At 40.0% G+C, this 16,489-nt stretch overlaps 1 protein-coding gene across 1 annotated transcript; it reads right to left on the bottom strand.

Moving 5' to 3' along the window:
- Positions 1–1,602: 1,602 nt before the first annotated feature.
- wnt3a (wingless-type MMTV integration site family, member 3A) lies at positions 1,603–16,124 on the bottom strand. Its single transcript, XM_019273227.2, has 4 exons — positions 15,516–16,124; positions 10,562–10,803; positions 4,541–4,806; positions 1,603–4,446 (listed from the first exon to the last, which is right to left on the bottom strand). The coding sequence occupies exons 1-4, from the start codon at positions 15,635–15,637 to the stop codon at positions 3,967–3,969; spliced, it is 1,110 nt and encodes a 369-aa protein (XP_019128772.1). The 5' UTR covers positions 15,638–16,124; the 3' UTR covers positions 1,603–3,966.
- Between the last annotated feature and the right edge of the window lie 365 nt (positions 16,125–16,489).

The raw sequence follows: 16,489 nt of genomic DNA, 5'->3' as shown, positions 1-16,489 counted from the left end.
TATAGTTTGATGTGGGGGTGGGCAAGACTAATGAATCCACATGAATGAGAACGGAAGGGTATCACTTTTTGTGGTGCTTCCACTCTGGAGGGGGTGTGTATCAATCTTTCTGTGAGATAATGGGGTTAGATAGCAGTGAGACCTGGCCTCTGGTGGTGACATTGTTGCAGGGCTCAAAGACTATCAGGGGTCCAGCGGCTGAGCCGGAGCACTGGTGGGCTCTATTCACATCCAACCCCTAATCTATCTTGAGATCAGGTCTTTCTCTTCAACAAAGCTCCATCTATTTCTAAACTCTCATCACTGAGATTCTTTTTTCTGTTATTATTGTTTTTCCAAAAAGCACAGCTGGTTTCTGCACTCTGTCAAAGGAATCAAATTATTAATCCAGCTTTATTTTCTTCTTCTTTCGTCCTAGGACAAATCCACGTTTGGGTATTATGGCCTAAATCTATTAGTCTTCATGACTGACAGCTCGTCCATATTCTAAGTGTGTGACTGTGATTAGATTTTTCGTTTTGCGCCAAAGAAATCAGTGGAAAGCATCTCTATTATTTGTGGTTGGGTGCAACAGTGCCTTCATCTGCAGATCAGGCAGTCTTGCAGCTCATTCATTGGCCCTTACATGGTGGTATCTAAGCGTACCTGCATGAGAGTCATTGAGAGTTTTGTGACAGTAGTGTGGTCTGTAATACAGATATTCTATTTTGATATTTTCTTGTTGACAAGTAGTACTACTACTATTGTTACTTGCAGAACTGTCACAAAGAGTATATCAATTAGGTTGCTCCTGGATCAATCATGCTTTGGATCTCCCTACTACAGTGGCTCTGAGAGCTCAAAGCATTGCAACTTTAGAAAACACATGCAAATACACAAAACACAAGCAGATTAAGAAAACATCTTAAGCAATCTGACAACACATGAGCAGCGTTTAGACCAAAACCCTTTACACAGAAACGAAATCTATTTCCAGGGAACAATAAAAAGTGATAAACAGGTGAGTCATGCTTGTCTCACTGAAAACTCATTAACCCATTTCCCAACACCACTAAACACTGACTTACAATAACTTGATGAGTCACAAATCATGGCAATAACAAGTGTGTCCCAGCCATGTGCATCACTTTTTAGATTCAAAATGCAGCCTTCCTGTATTTGGTTGTGTTTTGTGCACGTCTTTTGTATCAGCACAGGCTCAACTCAAAAACTTTTAGTTTAAGGAGACGTCAGGTAGTTTTGGTGCATCAAACTGGTGAAGATGTTTTTCTAATTTGTCTATTTGCAAGAGTTTTCTAAAATTACAGTGTGTAAGTTTACCTTACTATCACCACAACTATTTCACCTTCAAGTCATGATTAAAAATAATGTTACTTATTTATTTCACATTGTGCTGTCATCTTTAGATTCAAGTGCTACATATATAGACACGTTATATGTATGATAATTGGTACTTGTGTCCACAAGCCTTCCCTCAGCTCAGCCCCCAGAGGTCAGAGGTCAGTTGGCACAAGTCCATTTTTGGCTGTATGATGAATAAGAAATCAACAAAATAATTAATCACATGTAAAGTTCAGTCACAGAAAATAGACAGTTTGGTTGTTTATGATGCTTTATTTTGGTGTTACAGAGTTAACTTTAGAAATCTACTACAGGCAGTAAGACAAACGGTACCTGTGTGCAGTCAGTGAAAAAACAGAGATGAGGTAAAAAGGCTACAGTGTTACAAGTCACAACACTGTTTAAAAAATGTATTTCTGCAAATATATACTTTTACTTACTAATATGTACATAGCATGAAATAAATAATTATAAAAAAACATCAACTTTTAGAAATCCATAAAAACACAAAAAACTAGTTTGTACAAAACTTTGGATTTAACAAAAAAAATTAGCAAATTGTCCACACAAGCAAAAATCACATGTAAAATGTACAGTAATGAATGCGAGATGACAGATCTTGTACTGATAATGATTGCTGTGTAGTTTATTAAAGATGACTTAAAATGTGAAACTGGTTATGGCTGCTCATTAATATTTTCAGTCAGGATGAAAAGTAATCATAGGTGGGCAATTTTGATTGAAATCTGAGAACTATACATGCCTGAGACATAGCATTACAATGGCTGTAAACAATAATTCACCAGTGACTCATCTCTCCATAGTCGAGGCTATCGGTGAAATGGTGCGCACATTTTTTCATAAACATTATGTTTCTTGTTTAGACGTCTTGTCTCAGCTTTCAGTAGTTTTTCACTTTCCAAATAAATAAATACTGTGTTGTATTTCTTCTCAAATTAAGGGAGAGCAATGTGAATCATTTTTGCCCTGATGTTTAGCATGACTACAAAACCAACTAAAATAACATAAACTCTATTTTGGTCTATTTGGTTAAAATGGGAATTACTGTATGGAAGAATTAGTCAAAACTTCACATTTTTTCCAAACTATATATAATAGATTTCTTTCACAGAAAGAATCAATACATGCAAGAATATACAAATAACACAAATTGACAAAGACATACTGTATGTAAGGACCTAAACACACACAAACATGCACACACACATACACATACATACAAATATTATCTTTACTTAGCAGCATTAAAAAAGGGAAGTATTGATAGTTTCAGTGATGCTGCTTGTTGTTTAGTTTGGGGAACAAGAAGCCACAGCTGAGAGTCATCACATGCACAGGTTTTGGTCATCATTTTACTAAAACTGCAAATTTTACTGCATTACACAGAGCTTATATGATACAGCTTAGTTTGCGATTTGTGTTTTATTTTACCGGGGAGTACAGAATTTACCTCTATTTCATCAAATATCAAAATAAAAGAATATCATATGTGTAAATGAAACAAAAATATAGTGGGAATACCCCTTTCATAAATAACAGTTTTCCCCACAACCGGTCACATGAGACACTGCTAATACTGATAAAAACAAGGAGAACATGCTTCATATTTCTCAACGGGACACAAGTGCTGACGTTTCAGATTCGTTTACAGCTCTCTCTGACCACCACAGACTTACAGTAGGTTTTCTTTTCTTGTCTTTGGTCATAACTGGATGTTGTTCAAAGCATTGTTACTCCTAAGAAAAAGCGTCCAGTGTTTTCAGGTGTTTCAGGAAACGTGCAGGCCGTATATATTCTTGTTTTGCCGATGTTCAGTTGATGTGGCTCGTGTCTACTCTCTTAGTCATTTAAAGCACATATTAACTCGTTAGCTTAAGAATTTGAGAATATGTAAACACATTGCAGCATAATAACTACATTCACTCAGGTGCAAGTGCATTCTTACCCAAACATCAGTAACATATTAACACTATAAAAAAACAACAACAAAAAAAACACATTCACACGACAATAATGTTAGTTTTCAGATATACACATACATACTTAATGTTGAGGAGAATGCATGCTGTTGAGTGTCTGATCGTGTCAATTGCTTCTTGTGGCAAAAACAAATGATGGTTAAACATTGGTGAAAATGTGACATTTTCATTGTTTGCCCCGCAGACTTGAAAGCATTGGCAGTGCTGTACTATTCTCAACAAAAGTAACTACATGGAACACATAAAAGCAAAAAAAAAAAAAAATCACCAATATGGTGTTTGTCAATTAGCCGACAGTTCTCCTTTTCCTACGTCAGTACATGAAAACTCTTTCATCATCGCTAGAGATATCAACATTGTTGTCATCATCGCCATCATCACAGTTCATATGGATGATGCTTTTGTGATGTCAACATCTACTTAACTGTTTCAGCTGATTGAGGCAGAGACTGGCTCTTTTTAGCATCACAGCACAACAACACAAGGCTGTTTTGTCTGCCACTGGTATCCATAAACAGATCAGACAGCTTCACAGTCTCTCATGTCTTGTAGATAAGCTGCATTTGTTCTTCTGCCTACTGAAGATTTTAAAATTTTGGTGAGAAAAGGCGATAACCAGACGTCTTTATTTGCAGGTGTGTACATCGTAGACTCTCACACACTCCTGACAGCTGACATAGCAGCACCAGTGGAAAATGCAGTGGCATTTCTCCTTTCTCTTCTCAGTCCTGGTATTGTGACCTCGGCCGCAGCAGAGGAGGTCGCACCCGTCTATGCCATGGGACGTCAGGTTGCAGACACGATCACGGGTGCCAAAGGAGCCGGTCTCAGGGTTGGGGTCGCAGAAATTGGGTGAGCTTTCATAATAAACCAGGTCACGCTCTGTCGGGGGTTTGAAGTAGTTGTACTTGGGTCTCAGGGTCTCCACCCATCCACGGGACTCCTTATGCTTCTCCACCACCATTTCTGATGCGCTGTCATACTTATCCTTCATGTAGTCACCAATGACTCTAAAGTCAGGCTGAGACCACCAGCATGTCTTGACCTCGCAGCTGCCCGAGAGCCCATGGCACTTACACTTCAGGAACATGTTGTCATTGAGTGACTGAGGATAAAATATATAAATGTGTTAATCAACAAACTGAAACTGTAAAAACTGCTACAACACAATCAGCAAAAAGAGATTTCAGAAAACCCACCATTCTTCCTGCCTCATTGTTATGGCGGTTCATGGCTGAGCGTGCATCAGGCCGATTCTCTCTTGCATCAGCAAACTCTCGGGACACCATGCTCCCAAACTCCACGTCCTCGCTGCAACCACCCCATTTCCATCCCTCACCAGGGGGGCCCTTGTGGCGTGTGTCGCATCCGCATATGGTGGCTGAACCCTCAGCACAGGCACGGGTCACTGCAAATGCCACTCCCGCCGAGGCGATAGCATGAACAAATGCTGACTCTCGAGTTGCTGAAAAAGAGAAGTTCAGACATCTGTAAGACATAGAGTATTGGAAGCAACATCCTGCAGAGAAACACCTCAGCAGAATTAAATAATCATGGGTTGTCACCTGAGTAATGAGTGTGTGACACTAATGATTATTTTCAGGATCAAATTTATAGAAACGTTGTAGCTATAATTGCGAGAGAACGTATCACCCCCTGTTTTGGATATCAGTTTCTGTTTGTCTTGTATGCTTGCATAAGCAAATATTTCTCAATCCAAGCCAACATGACAACATCAAACAAACTATACATACTATAAAGTCCATTTGTGTTGTTGACTACATGTATTTACATATCGTATCAGTGTGTGGGTTCATTTAGCCCAGACATCAATCGTCCTGTCTCTATATAAGGCCAGCAAGGCCTCTATGCCTCTATCTGGCATAGCTAACTGATGACTCAGAGGGATCAGGATCTTCCAGGGAGATGAGAGGAAGAGACGAGCCTGACAGGCCTATAATTAAGAGACTCAATTAAGCTTTTGAAAGGTTAGGAAACTGCCTCACACTGTGGGGACAAATCATAGACACAACATGGAGATGGGACTGTAGTGTCCAGATATGCAAAACGTTAAATGTTATAGGCAGGGAGGTATTGTTTGCAATTCCTGCTGTAACAGAATTCATTATGACAGGGAGGTTGCCTTGAATATATGTACTTGTATGGTCTTGCATAATCACAAGAAAAAAGACAAAGAGAAGAAGACAAAGAAAGGTGAAAGACCAGGTGTAAACATGAACCGGCAGAGAGCAAAGAAATAGACATAGAGGGTTAAAGATCAATTGTGAAATTTGGGATTGTGTGTGCATGTGTGCATATGAGATAGATAAAGAAGCAGTGCATGCTTCTGTTTGAAGAACAAGAACGACGGAGGGAAAGAAAGAAACGAAAGAAGGGAGGAGTATAAAACTAAAGGGAGTAGGAGCTCCTCCCTTACAGCAGGTTCCAACCAGTTTGAGGACTAAAGGGCATTAGGAACAATGATGCAAGAGAAAAGGTCTTTTGGCATCCTCAACCACCCACTGCATACTACTGTTGTGTGATCACAAAGTTACCTGTGTTCACAATACATCTGAACCTCTGCTCTCCTGCCTCAGATCCCACCTACTGCACCCACCAAAGATCAACATTATACAATTTTCTTTACAAACAAGTTGCCGACAGTCATTAATTCATGTTTGTAATTTTAGGGGAGGAACCGGATAAAAGCTTCTAGCTGGATATACAACCAATTTTAAGCATTTCAACCTAAATTTGCCAGTTTAATTCAATTATCCTCTCATATAAAAGATTGTATCATCGGCATAAAAATAGAATTCAATTTAGTGCGTCACAGACTGTCGCTCTTGATTTATAAAAAGTGTAAAGAAATGTGGACCTATAACTAAACCCTGGGGAACTCCTTTACAAACGTAACCTTATGGATGACTGGCGCTGATGCTGCACAGCATAAGGGGGAGGAGGAGTCTAAATGGGAGAGGAAAAGAGGATTATCTTGGGATAAAGTGAGCAAAGGAGAAGGATTGGGGCAAATTAAATATGTCCTGGTGTCTCTGTGTGTGAGTAGACAGGCTAAAGTAGAAAAAAGCTAAGTAGGTCTCTAAGGTCACAGACATCTTGTAATAGCCCAACACTCATTAATAGCATACCTTGATTTTTAAGAAAATACAGGGACTATGAACTGCCTGGAACAAAGTTCAGTACATTACAGGACCATTAACGAGACAGATAACACATAACAGGTAAACTATGCCAAGCTACTGTCCATAAAACACTTAAATACTTACTAACTGTGCAAATGCCTTTATCCTTATGTGACTTACTAGTTGATATAATTGGTTGTTTTTATTCTAACTAATAAGAAATACAGAACACTGATGGTTTATGAGAAGAGTTTTAGTCTCTCTATACAACTCAACACCACATTGGTACCAATTTCATGGCATATTCTTGATACATATGGTTGAGGTAATTACACCTTGTATTAAAAAGCCAACAAAAGTTATTCTATGTTGGAAAAATAGTGTCCAGATTTTAAGATAAAGTACTTTATCAAACTACTACTTAGGTACCAAGCTTAATGTTTCATGACATTCTGGGTCTATATATACCTACAATAGCATTTACTCCACCTGTAAACACGAGCTCTTACAATGAGTTGCTCAGCTTTTCTTGGTTTTATGACCAATTTATGGTATTTCAGGACACTTTTACTCCGACAATGCTCCTCCGCCAAACTTTGCCAGACCCTGGCAGGCCAAGTGGTCCCTACAACCTGCTGGGGGGTTGAATCCCCTATTGTGCTGCCACTGTCACGCTGTGTTAGTCCCACAATGGCCCCAGATATTTTATATGAAATTTGCCCTGGCCAGTGATTAGTGGGGACCAAGTTAAGTCATAGCAACAGAGAACTATGCATTGGCTGGACCCCGCTTGTCGGCAGACGGGGAAATCCCTATTCAAATGGTTTAATAAAACAATCTAAAGGGCGTGTGAATGGGGAAAAGCACTTTTTCTCCTGCTTAATCTCATGGTTGCGAAGATATTGTGCTCTGAGCAGTGCCCAGCAGGGAGTGGGGCTAAGGTCCCCCCATCAACTCCATTTACCACACCCCTTCTTTCTTTCTTGCCCAGAGTTAATGATATACTGGTGCGCTAGCTTCCCTCCCCCAGCATGGAGAGACATACGTCTCATGAAAAGCAGAGACCTCTTAGCTCATCCTAAATAGTTACACTTTCTCATCCTCAGGTCATAGGTCGTAACCCACATCCCCTGACCTTTTCCTAGTTAGATGTGATGGGACTTGATGATTTAGGTTAATTTATTAGGTGGATTTCCTGGTATGGAGTGTTTGGGCAAGGAAGGGGAACCTACGGGGACTGAATAGGTTAGATAAGTCAGAAATACAATAGTATGAAACTTTGCTGTCTCTTCCACATGCTTTACATATTACGTAACAGGAATTTCCTATAAGCCTCATTCGAATTTAATGGTTTCAAGTTGAAAAATGACCCTGCATGTCTATACCTGTGTGGTTAGTAACACCTGTGAAATTGTGACTGTCCACTTATTGTAGCAAAGTTGCCCTCAATAATTCTATCATATGACTCATAAACTGGAGTGTGATTATACTCATATAGTAGGTAGGTGTTCTGTAAATATCAAGAATGCCGAAACAACTCTGGGATCGGCTCTGTGGCCTAAGAACACCTGCACAGCTTTCTATTACCTTTCATCACAGGCAGATTCCAGCAGTGCATGTTTTGACACTTTAGTTAATGTAAATTAATGAGTGCTGACGCAGACATAGCCTAGAGGTAGGGCTCGTGATTTGGGGTGTGGAGTGAGAGAGAAACATAGAGAGGATCAGGCCATGTGTGAAGGAGAGAGAACATGCACATGGAAGAATCATGGGTCCATTTTATGAGCAGGAGTAACTCTAACTCATTTATTTTTTGGTACATGATGTTGGTATGAGTATGCATGACAGTAGGCATTTAGATTGATGCCTGATGTTTGGAGTATGTTAATGCATATGCATCTGAAAGGAGGTCTTGTAAGTGATTTAAGAAACTATAAACACTTTTATTCTTTAGCTGCATTCTCAACTCAATTCACAGAACTTCTTTCCATCCTTAATGGTCCATGTCATTCCTCTAGTACTCTGCTTAATCCGCCTCTGTAAAACAAACTTCTAATGTCCTCAGTGAAGGTGAGGAGGACACGGACAGTGATGGGCTAACTGATAGGAACTAAGCCTCTGAAACCTATAAAGGCGCCTACTCTTCCTTTCAGCTTTCGGACCCTAAAAAGGCAGGAGGAAACCGACACACAACAGTCTGAATCGCAGACAAACAGACACCAGTGAGGACAATGGCCCTGTTGCACAGACAAACACCAGCATCAATCAAATCCAATGAAATGGAAGCCCTCTCCTACTAAGCCCTATCAAAGGCCTGTGAGCCCCTGAGTCACTCTCCTTGGCCTCTGACAAAGGCACTTAATCCAACCACTTTGACCTCTCACATTATTAAGGGCCTCAGTGACCTTAATCCAATCAAAATGATTCACTAAAGCCCAGTAGCTGCCTCCTCTTTCCACTCAGTACCCCTGCAATTTAGGCCTGGGAGGGGAGGCAATGGGAGAGATGTGGTGGCATTTTGCACCACAAAGGGGCTCGGATTGAGAACCCCTATCGTTAGCCACCTACTTGAGCTCAAGCCCCTTCTATCAACTGGCTCAGGAGTTTATTAAAAGCAATTGCCCTGACTAACCTCCAACCCCCTGCGTTTGCATCAATCTCTCGTAAACTAGGTGACAGGTTTAAATCCCACACCCTCAACCTTTATGTTTTCCACTCATTCTCAATTTTGAAGCCTGTAACTCATTTTAGAGTGAGCAAGAAATGATGAATACACACCTTACAAAAAGAGCGCCCTGGCACACTATATTATAAAAAGCATCTGCTCTAATCATTGAAGACATCAAAGCAATACTCTGAACATTTTGTGAAATATGATCATTTGTTTTCTTGCCAACAGTCAGGTGAGAAGATTAATATTACTTTTATGGCAAGAGTGGTATCAATCTTCTCATCAAACTCTGGGCAAGAATTTCCCAAAACGTCAAACTTGCTTTTAAGATGCATGCCATTCAAGTGCATTACACATTACATGCACTCACATTATGTCTTCCTTAAACAGCTCCTGAATACATTAACATATGGATTTATAACTAATTTTCTTTCTTGGATTTGTGGGAGTTTTTTTCCCCCTTTAAATTGCATATTGTACCGTGGGGATTTCTGCAGTCTGAGCCCATGATTAGACCAGAACTGACATATGTCTGACAGTCACAATACATCATTATAGAATCTAATGGGAAAAATCTAGTTTGGAAAACTCCATAACTCCAATTACTATCTTATGTATAAGGCACTTCAGAGGATTGTAGAGCAGAACAATCACAGGGGATTCCCTCCTAAAGAAAACTCAACAAGACAGAACTCACTCGTCTTAATATGTTTACGTTATTTCATGCATTCAGGCTGCACAGACCATGTTGAGTCCAATGTCTATTTAAACAAGGATTTGAATGAGTATAATGGATGATGCACCACAGAGTGCAGCTTTTCTAATGCAAATATAAGATGGAGAGAATATGGAATTGTTAACTGAAGAGTTAATCAGCATAGAGGTACAATAAGTCACTTTCATTTTTTTACGTTCTAGTCTTTTTGCAGGTACTTTGAAGAACTAAGACCTCCTAAGAACTTTAGCTATAGCAGAGAGGGGTATTATGTCCAGAAACATAGCAGCATAATTTGGGGTCATTAAGGTCAGACAGCCTCCTCACAGTAAAAGTATAAGTTTACTAGCAGCCATTAAACACACTAGACGGTCTGTACAAAAGCTGGTACATGAAAAAAATAAGCCTATTCATTTGTTTTTTTTATGTAGATGTGGAAGTAGATGTTTATGGCCAAACACTGGTTTTGTCTGACCTTCTAAAAGCTGGTAAAACGTTTTGGAAAAGGTGAATTTGGTTGACATGATTTGCTAATCACAAATGAGTCAAGTAAACCCCAGAGAAGGTGCGCAATGGAAACACCAGGAAACTTTGTGTTGAGTGTTGAGGTACACTCTTATTTGCATGAAGAACAGGGAAGTGCACAATTGTGACATCTTATTACAATTCACTGTTTGCTTTGTAACATTACCTTTATCTAACACTGGCCCAAAAATAGCCAGATTGTCGTTGACCGTGGTACAGTTCCAGCGTCGGCCTCTGAACTGGTGCTGGCACTCCTGTATGCCAATCTTCACCCCCTCAGCCACACTGGGCATAATTTCCACGTAGTTCCGGCAGAAACGCAGCTGCTTGGGCACCAGACCCGGGATGCTGCCACAGAGGATAGGTTGAGTGCCCAACGATGAGTACTGGTGGCCCACTGCTAGTGACCTAAAAGGAGAGAGGAAGTCAACATTGTCAGAGCATTTTCATGATTGCATCTTGCCTGCTTGTCTGTGTCTTTATTTACTGATTTAACACCACTCAAGCGGTAGACTAATTTCCCTCTCCAGGTGCAGTGTAATTTTACGTCTGAGTGTGTTTGATTGTCTGTGTTTATTTGCTGTATCAGATGCTACCATTAGGCGTCCATCCTTTATCCCTTCAACTACCCTCTCTGCAGACACCTGGCCTTTGTGTGTATTGAAATTGCAGCCCTGCTACAACAGAACCAGGCAATGTTTCTGTCTAAGATGAAAGTCCACAATGCATCTAGAGGTCTTCATAGACCTTAAGCTGACAACTTGAAAACTACACCTTGTTATTAACTGTCCGCATACTTAACAGGCCTTCAGCTTAGGGTAATAAGAGTGCAAACCCTACATTGAAACTTCAGAGAGTGTATTAAGTGTAACACAGAACCCAACCCCCCCTTTTTCCTTTGAGGAAGGTATTCTGGGATACAACAAGTGCAAACTTGGTTCACTGATTACATCTCTCTGTCTCGCTCCCTTTATTGCTTTCTCTCTGTCTTTCTGTCTTTATTTTCTGGGTCTTCTCAATTAGGACTTTTAGTAACTAGTAATCATAGAAGTGAGCTATCCATTGTATCACTGTGTAGTGTGCAATTTAGCCAATTTTAGGAAACATTTGTTGCACTGTGCTTTAACATGGCCATTTGTCAGTCGTTCTGTAGGTATTTCTTCATCATACTGGCTTATTCTATATAGTATTGTAAATTGTGAATGCGACAATAAACGTTTGATTTTGATAAAAGGCAGCTTGTGTAAACGTGTGATGGGTAAATAAGATAAGCAAATACCATCTTAATAATTGCATGACCTGCTGACCTGAAACATAGCTAACAGCAATATTTTGAGTACTTGATTATTTAATAGCAGAGTCCCTATTATCTTTGGCAAATGCTCTGCAGAGTAGCTACAAAGTAGGTTGTTGGCAATCGAGACAAGACTTCATTTCACCTCAACTGTCTATTAAAGACTTGAACACTGGCAGCAGTAATCTACTGATCCTCCCCTGAGTGATATGGGCTTGATAACAGTTACTGTATCTTTTGCACAAAGGCAGAGCCAGAGCAGGTGTGCAGTCTTCTGCCACTCAGTAAGCTCAGTATCTGTTGACCTGTTCACTGTTGTTCAAGGACTAATCACTGATCACAACAAGATTATCAAAACTCCTGACACTGGCCTCAGGCTGCTTTCTTTCAAACCTCACAGCCCAAGAAATGATCTCCTCAGCTGAATGACCCCTGGCTGACAAGTCCTGATGGCAGCAAAACATGTTGACTGTGAATACCTCAATTATATTTCAAAATGTAAAGGCTGATTTCATTTTCAATATGATACTTTAATGTTATCTGTCAGGTGTCAAGGTGTGTGTAAGCCATCAGTTGACCCGGTGGATGAACCACTGTTATTTCCCCCAAAGCAAATGTCAACGTTACGTGTCACGCTGGTTTCTAATAGAATTCCTCGCCTAATTTCTACAGACTAGACCGCTCTAGTTAATCATGAATGAGACATCCAGTAAGCGAGCAATGGCAAGTTGAAAATGACTTCAGAGGAAATCGCATTTGGCCGCAGTTTGTCTGCAACATCCATCAATAAACAAGGGTGATCCTATTACAAGCTGACCTCTCTTTGTCCCCTGTCAGTCCATATACCCTGAAGCACATCATTCCCAGCAGAAACTTGAATCCACATCCCAGACTGGTGCAGACTTTTGGTTTGCCTCTAACATGAATGACAAGCAGAGGTGAAACGCTGAGAAAACCACGTATGACAATTCAGGTTCTGCAGGCTTGCATGTTTTACAAGTCCCCTGTCAGTCTGGTCTTGAAACTACTCTACTACCTCTACAGAAAAAGAATGTGGCTTCTCTGAAATCAACTCCATCACTGAAAAGATTTTTGCATTTGTGAATGAGCAGCAAATGCATCTCAGCACCAGGAAACAGCAGAATTAGGGTCAAATGACCTTTTATCAAGGCAAGAATATCTGCTGATTTGGACGGACAAAACTCATTTGAGTTTCCTTTTGGCCAGAGTCTGTAATTATCCTTATTACTCATCAGGACTACACCTGTGAAGGTCTTTTTTTTGCATACATTTCTGCCAGGTCATCTTCCTGAACTTTGTCACGCAAAACAATCATGAGTCAGTGTGCTTAGGATGCTCCACTCACGCTCGTCTCTGTGTCTGTCTCAGTGGAGCTGAGTAATCCATGCCACCTCTTCCTGTGTTAGGAAAACTGTAGTGTTGGATCCCAAATCCAACAAATCTGTTCCATGCTCTTGCTTTCATTTTTACTAATTCCTACTAAGAGATCGATTTATCCTTGTCACACCAGCTGCCCTCCAAAGAATCTTATATTCAGTATAATTGATAAAGAAACACACTGTGTGTTGAGGTTTATGATGTCAAATGAACACTTTAGTAAAAACGGCTATAAATAAATACTTAAGCAAAACATATATCACATTCAATTTTTGTCTCAGTACAGACTTTCCCCCTCTCATCTAAGTGTATCCAGCGCAGGTTTAATGCATATTTCAGCAAGCCCAAGCAGGGTACCTTAGAATTACCACTTTACTCGTGGGCCCTGGGGCCTTGGAGCCGACTTTGACATCAAGAGAATATGTTTGGGAAAAGGAATGTGCGGCAAGCTTTCACCTCCAGGTATTTATCTTCTAAGGTGGGGTGGACTAGGGAAGGGGGTGGTGGGGTGGCGGGTGCAGCCAGGCTATGTCATGGCAGGTCGAGAAGAGACAGACATGAACCTGTCTTAGTGCATATCCATATCCCCAGAGACTACTACTGTGGCGCAGAGACTGAGCGTGATGCAGCTCCGATGGCCACTTCAAGCGCAAGTTCAGCAGAGTCTGTCAGCAAAAACATCACAGGTTGCTTTTCACAGAAGCGATAGCTCTTAGATAGCCGACATACTGTTTGAGAACGGAGAGACAATGCGGGCTTATTGAGCGCAGTCCAAAAGGAGCTGCATTATTTGACTTGGGATGAGTTGCCATGAAACAAACAAAAAATACATCAGGTATGAGTGATACAGCAAACTTCTCTTCCGTTATGTTTACTTGCGTGGCTTCTGTAGTTTGCACTCTTCAATCAAAGACCTTCCCCACCCTCCAACATCAAAAGCATCAACACAAGAAGTTAGTTGCATTTTTGTTATGACAGAATGGAAACCTGCCTTCCATTGTGTCATTCATACTTGGCTCCACAAAAAAGAAATGAAAAAAAAAAGAAGCTCTTATGGAGATTGAAATTCAAGGGCATTCCTTGCCAGTGTGTATGAGTGTGTCAATCAACAGCAACCAGGTACTGTACACACTGACATCTAACAAAAAAAAAGTTCCAAACTTTTTCAAATGTTAAAAAAAATATATATATATTTATACTGAACGTCAACTCAGTTGGTAAAGAATCATTTTAACTGCATGCACAAACTTTTAGAAACTCCTGATTTGGGTCAGCTTTTTTTTTCCATCTCTGGGTCGAGAGGGCCCACTGTTATATCAGGATTTCCTTCCAGCTGTGCGTGTAATTAGTTTCTCATCAGTATTACCACCAGGGGACCCATTAAGGGAAGTAGATTAGGGTACACCTAATATCTAAGCAACCCCAAATATTGAAGGATTTATTATAAAGACAGACATCATTTGTTCGTTTAGTGCTAATAATTTGTGATTGTGTGTGTGTGTGTGTAGCTGACAGATCAAGCATTAACACTGAACATCTCCAGAGTCCATTTATGCAAAAAATAAAATTGTGACAATAAATGTGGCTCCCCAGTTTCCTAGAATAAACTGATGGAAAAGAATCAGACTGATATCCTATGAAATCCAACACAGTGTGCTGCTGTTTGTTAGAGCTTCAGTTATGTTGAGTTAAAAGTGAAAGAGGTTTGATAAGAAAAACAAAAAGATTTATACCTATTATTTTCATAACATTACCGTAAGTAATATAAAAGACATCAAGAATAGGCTATGCATAACATACAGTATATATTACATTATCAGTTTGCCCAAAGCATTAAGGCTCAACCATGGGTAAGATTTGTTCTATGCCACTTTGACCCCCCGGTACACACACACACACACACACACACACACACACACACACACACACACACACGAGTGGATGCGCGCGAACACACACATATAGACACACACTTGGGAGCAGACAAACTTTGCACCTGCTGCACACTCTGAATATGAAAATTGCACTGAGGCAAATTGCATCGTTCATGGTTGTAAATGTCAGAATATTAAAAATTTGCATTAAAATTGTGATTTTTTTTTCTCGTTGGTTAGTTTCGGTTTCTACAGGTCTGTTCTTTGCTTTTTTGTTTTACAATTAAAAGCGTCATTTACGCACGTGTGTTTCCTCTCCCTCTCTCATTATTAAGCGTTTATTCGCACCACAGATAGTTTTAACACTCATATCAAACGTCTCGGAAATCAAGCTGGAACAACTCAACCATCAGTGCACCTAAAAAAGTTCCGCTGCTGCTGTCAGAAACCAAATAAGAAGAACAGTAAAGCAAGTCAAACTGAGGCAGAAGCGGATCATCAGACACACAAATAAGTCGCCATTTCGTTTGAGATATAATGAAAAGAAAACTTACCACCAGATGGGATAACTTGCCATGACATGCGTAAGCCCACAGAGCAACAGGAAACATCCAAGGTATATCATCCTTAAAGTTTCACAAAACTTCTCCAGTAGAAAGCCAGCATGCGCGCTCATTACGCGCACTGAGATTTTAACTCAAGAGCAAGAAGGAACAAAACCCGATTCTGCGCTGATGATTTTTCTTTTTATTTCTATCCCACAAAAAATAAGAGAAAAGAAAAAAAGAAAACAATTGAGGGAGAATCTATCTTTCGCGACTACTCGTGGCAGGAGTCGGGAGCCAAATATTAAAAGTTAAAAGCTGCTTGCTTTTTTTTTTTAGGACCCAATCAGCAGGTATTGCCAAAGGGGGAATTCTGATGATATGTTCCCTCTGTTGCCTTGTCAGGCAGTTTGAACTCAGACAGCAGAATGAGCTAATTTTAAGATGTGTTTTAGTGCTCATTGAGAATTGGTCGCATTAGCATGCAGTGTGTGTGATATATAATGTTGTTTAAAGGAGAGAGGGAGGGTCTGAGGGGTTTTAAATAGACATCGGAACCCCTGTGGATTGCGTAGCTATAACAACCTGTCCGGATTTCACTCCCTGGCTTGAAGCTTCTAAAATGCAGAAATAAATATGTGTGAATTGCTTGAGACCATTATTAAGGTCTGCAGTCTTTTATTTGTGCCTGTTTGCCATGAATGTAAAATTAGAAGTTGAGAAGTTTTTTTTTTATTTAATCTGCGGACTGATGAATCAACAATAAACTAAATAAATTGCTATTAGAAGTTTCCAAAGCAATCCCTAATTATTTGATCATCTATTGCATTTATTTATTCTTTAATATGTCAAATATAAACTTTTTAGGCTGCCTGTGTGTTCTTTTGATTTACTCTAAAAGAGCAAAAACTGATGTAAATGTTCTTGTGATCATAAATTAGGACGCACTTTGAGCATTATATTAATGAAGGAAGTTTTTCTTT

Source organism: Larimichthys crocea, chromosome II (assembly GCF_000972845.2).
Source record: "Larimichthys crocea isolate SSNF chromosome II, L_crocea_2.0, whole genome shotgun sequence".
Taxonomy (NCBI): Eukaryota; Metazoa; Chordata; class Actinopteri; family Sciaenidae; genus Larimichthys; species Larimichthys crocea.
Note: the sequence above shows the minus strand (reverse complement) of the source record. Positions and strands in the feature narration are given on the sequence as shown.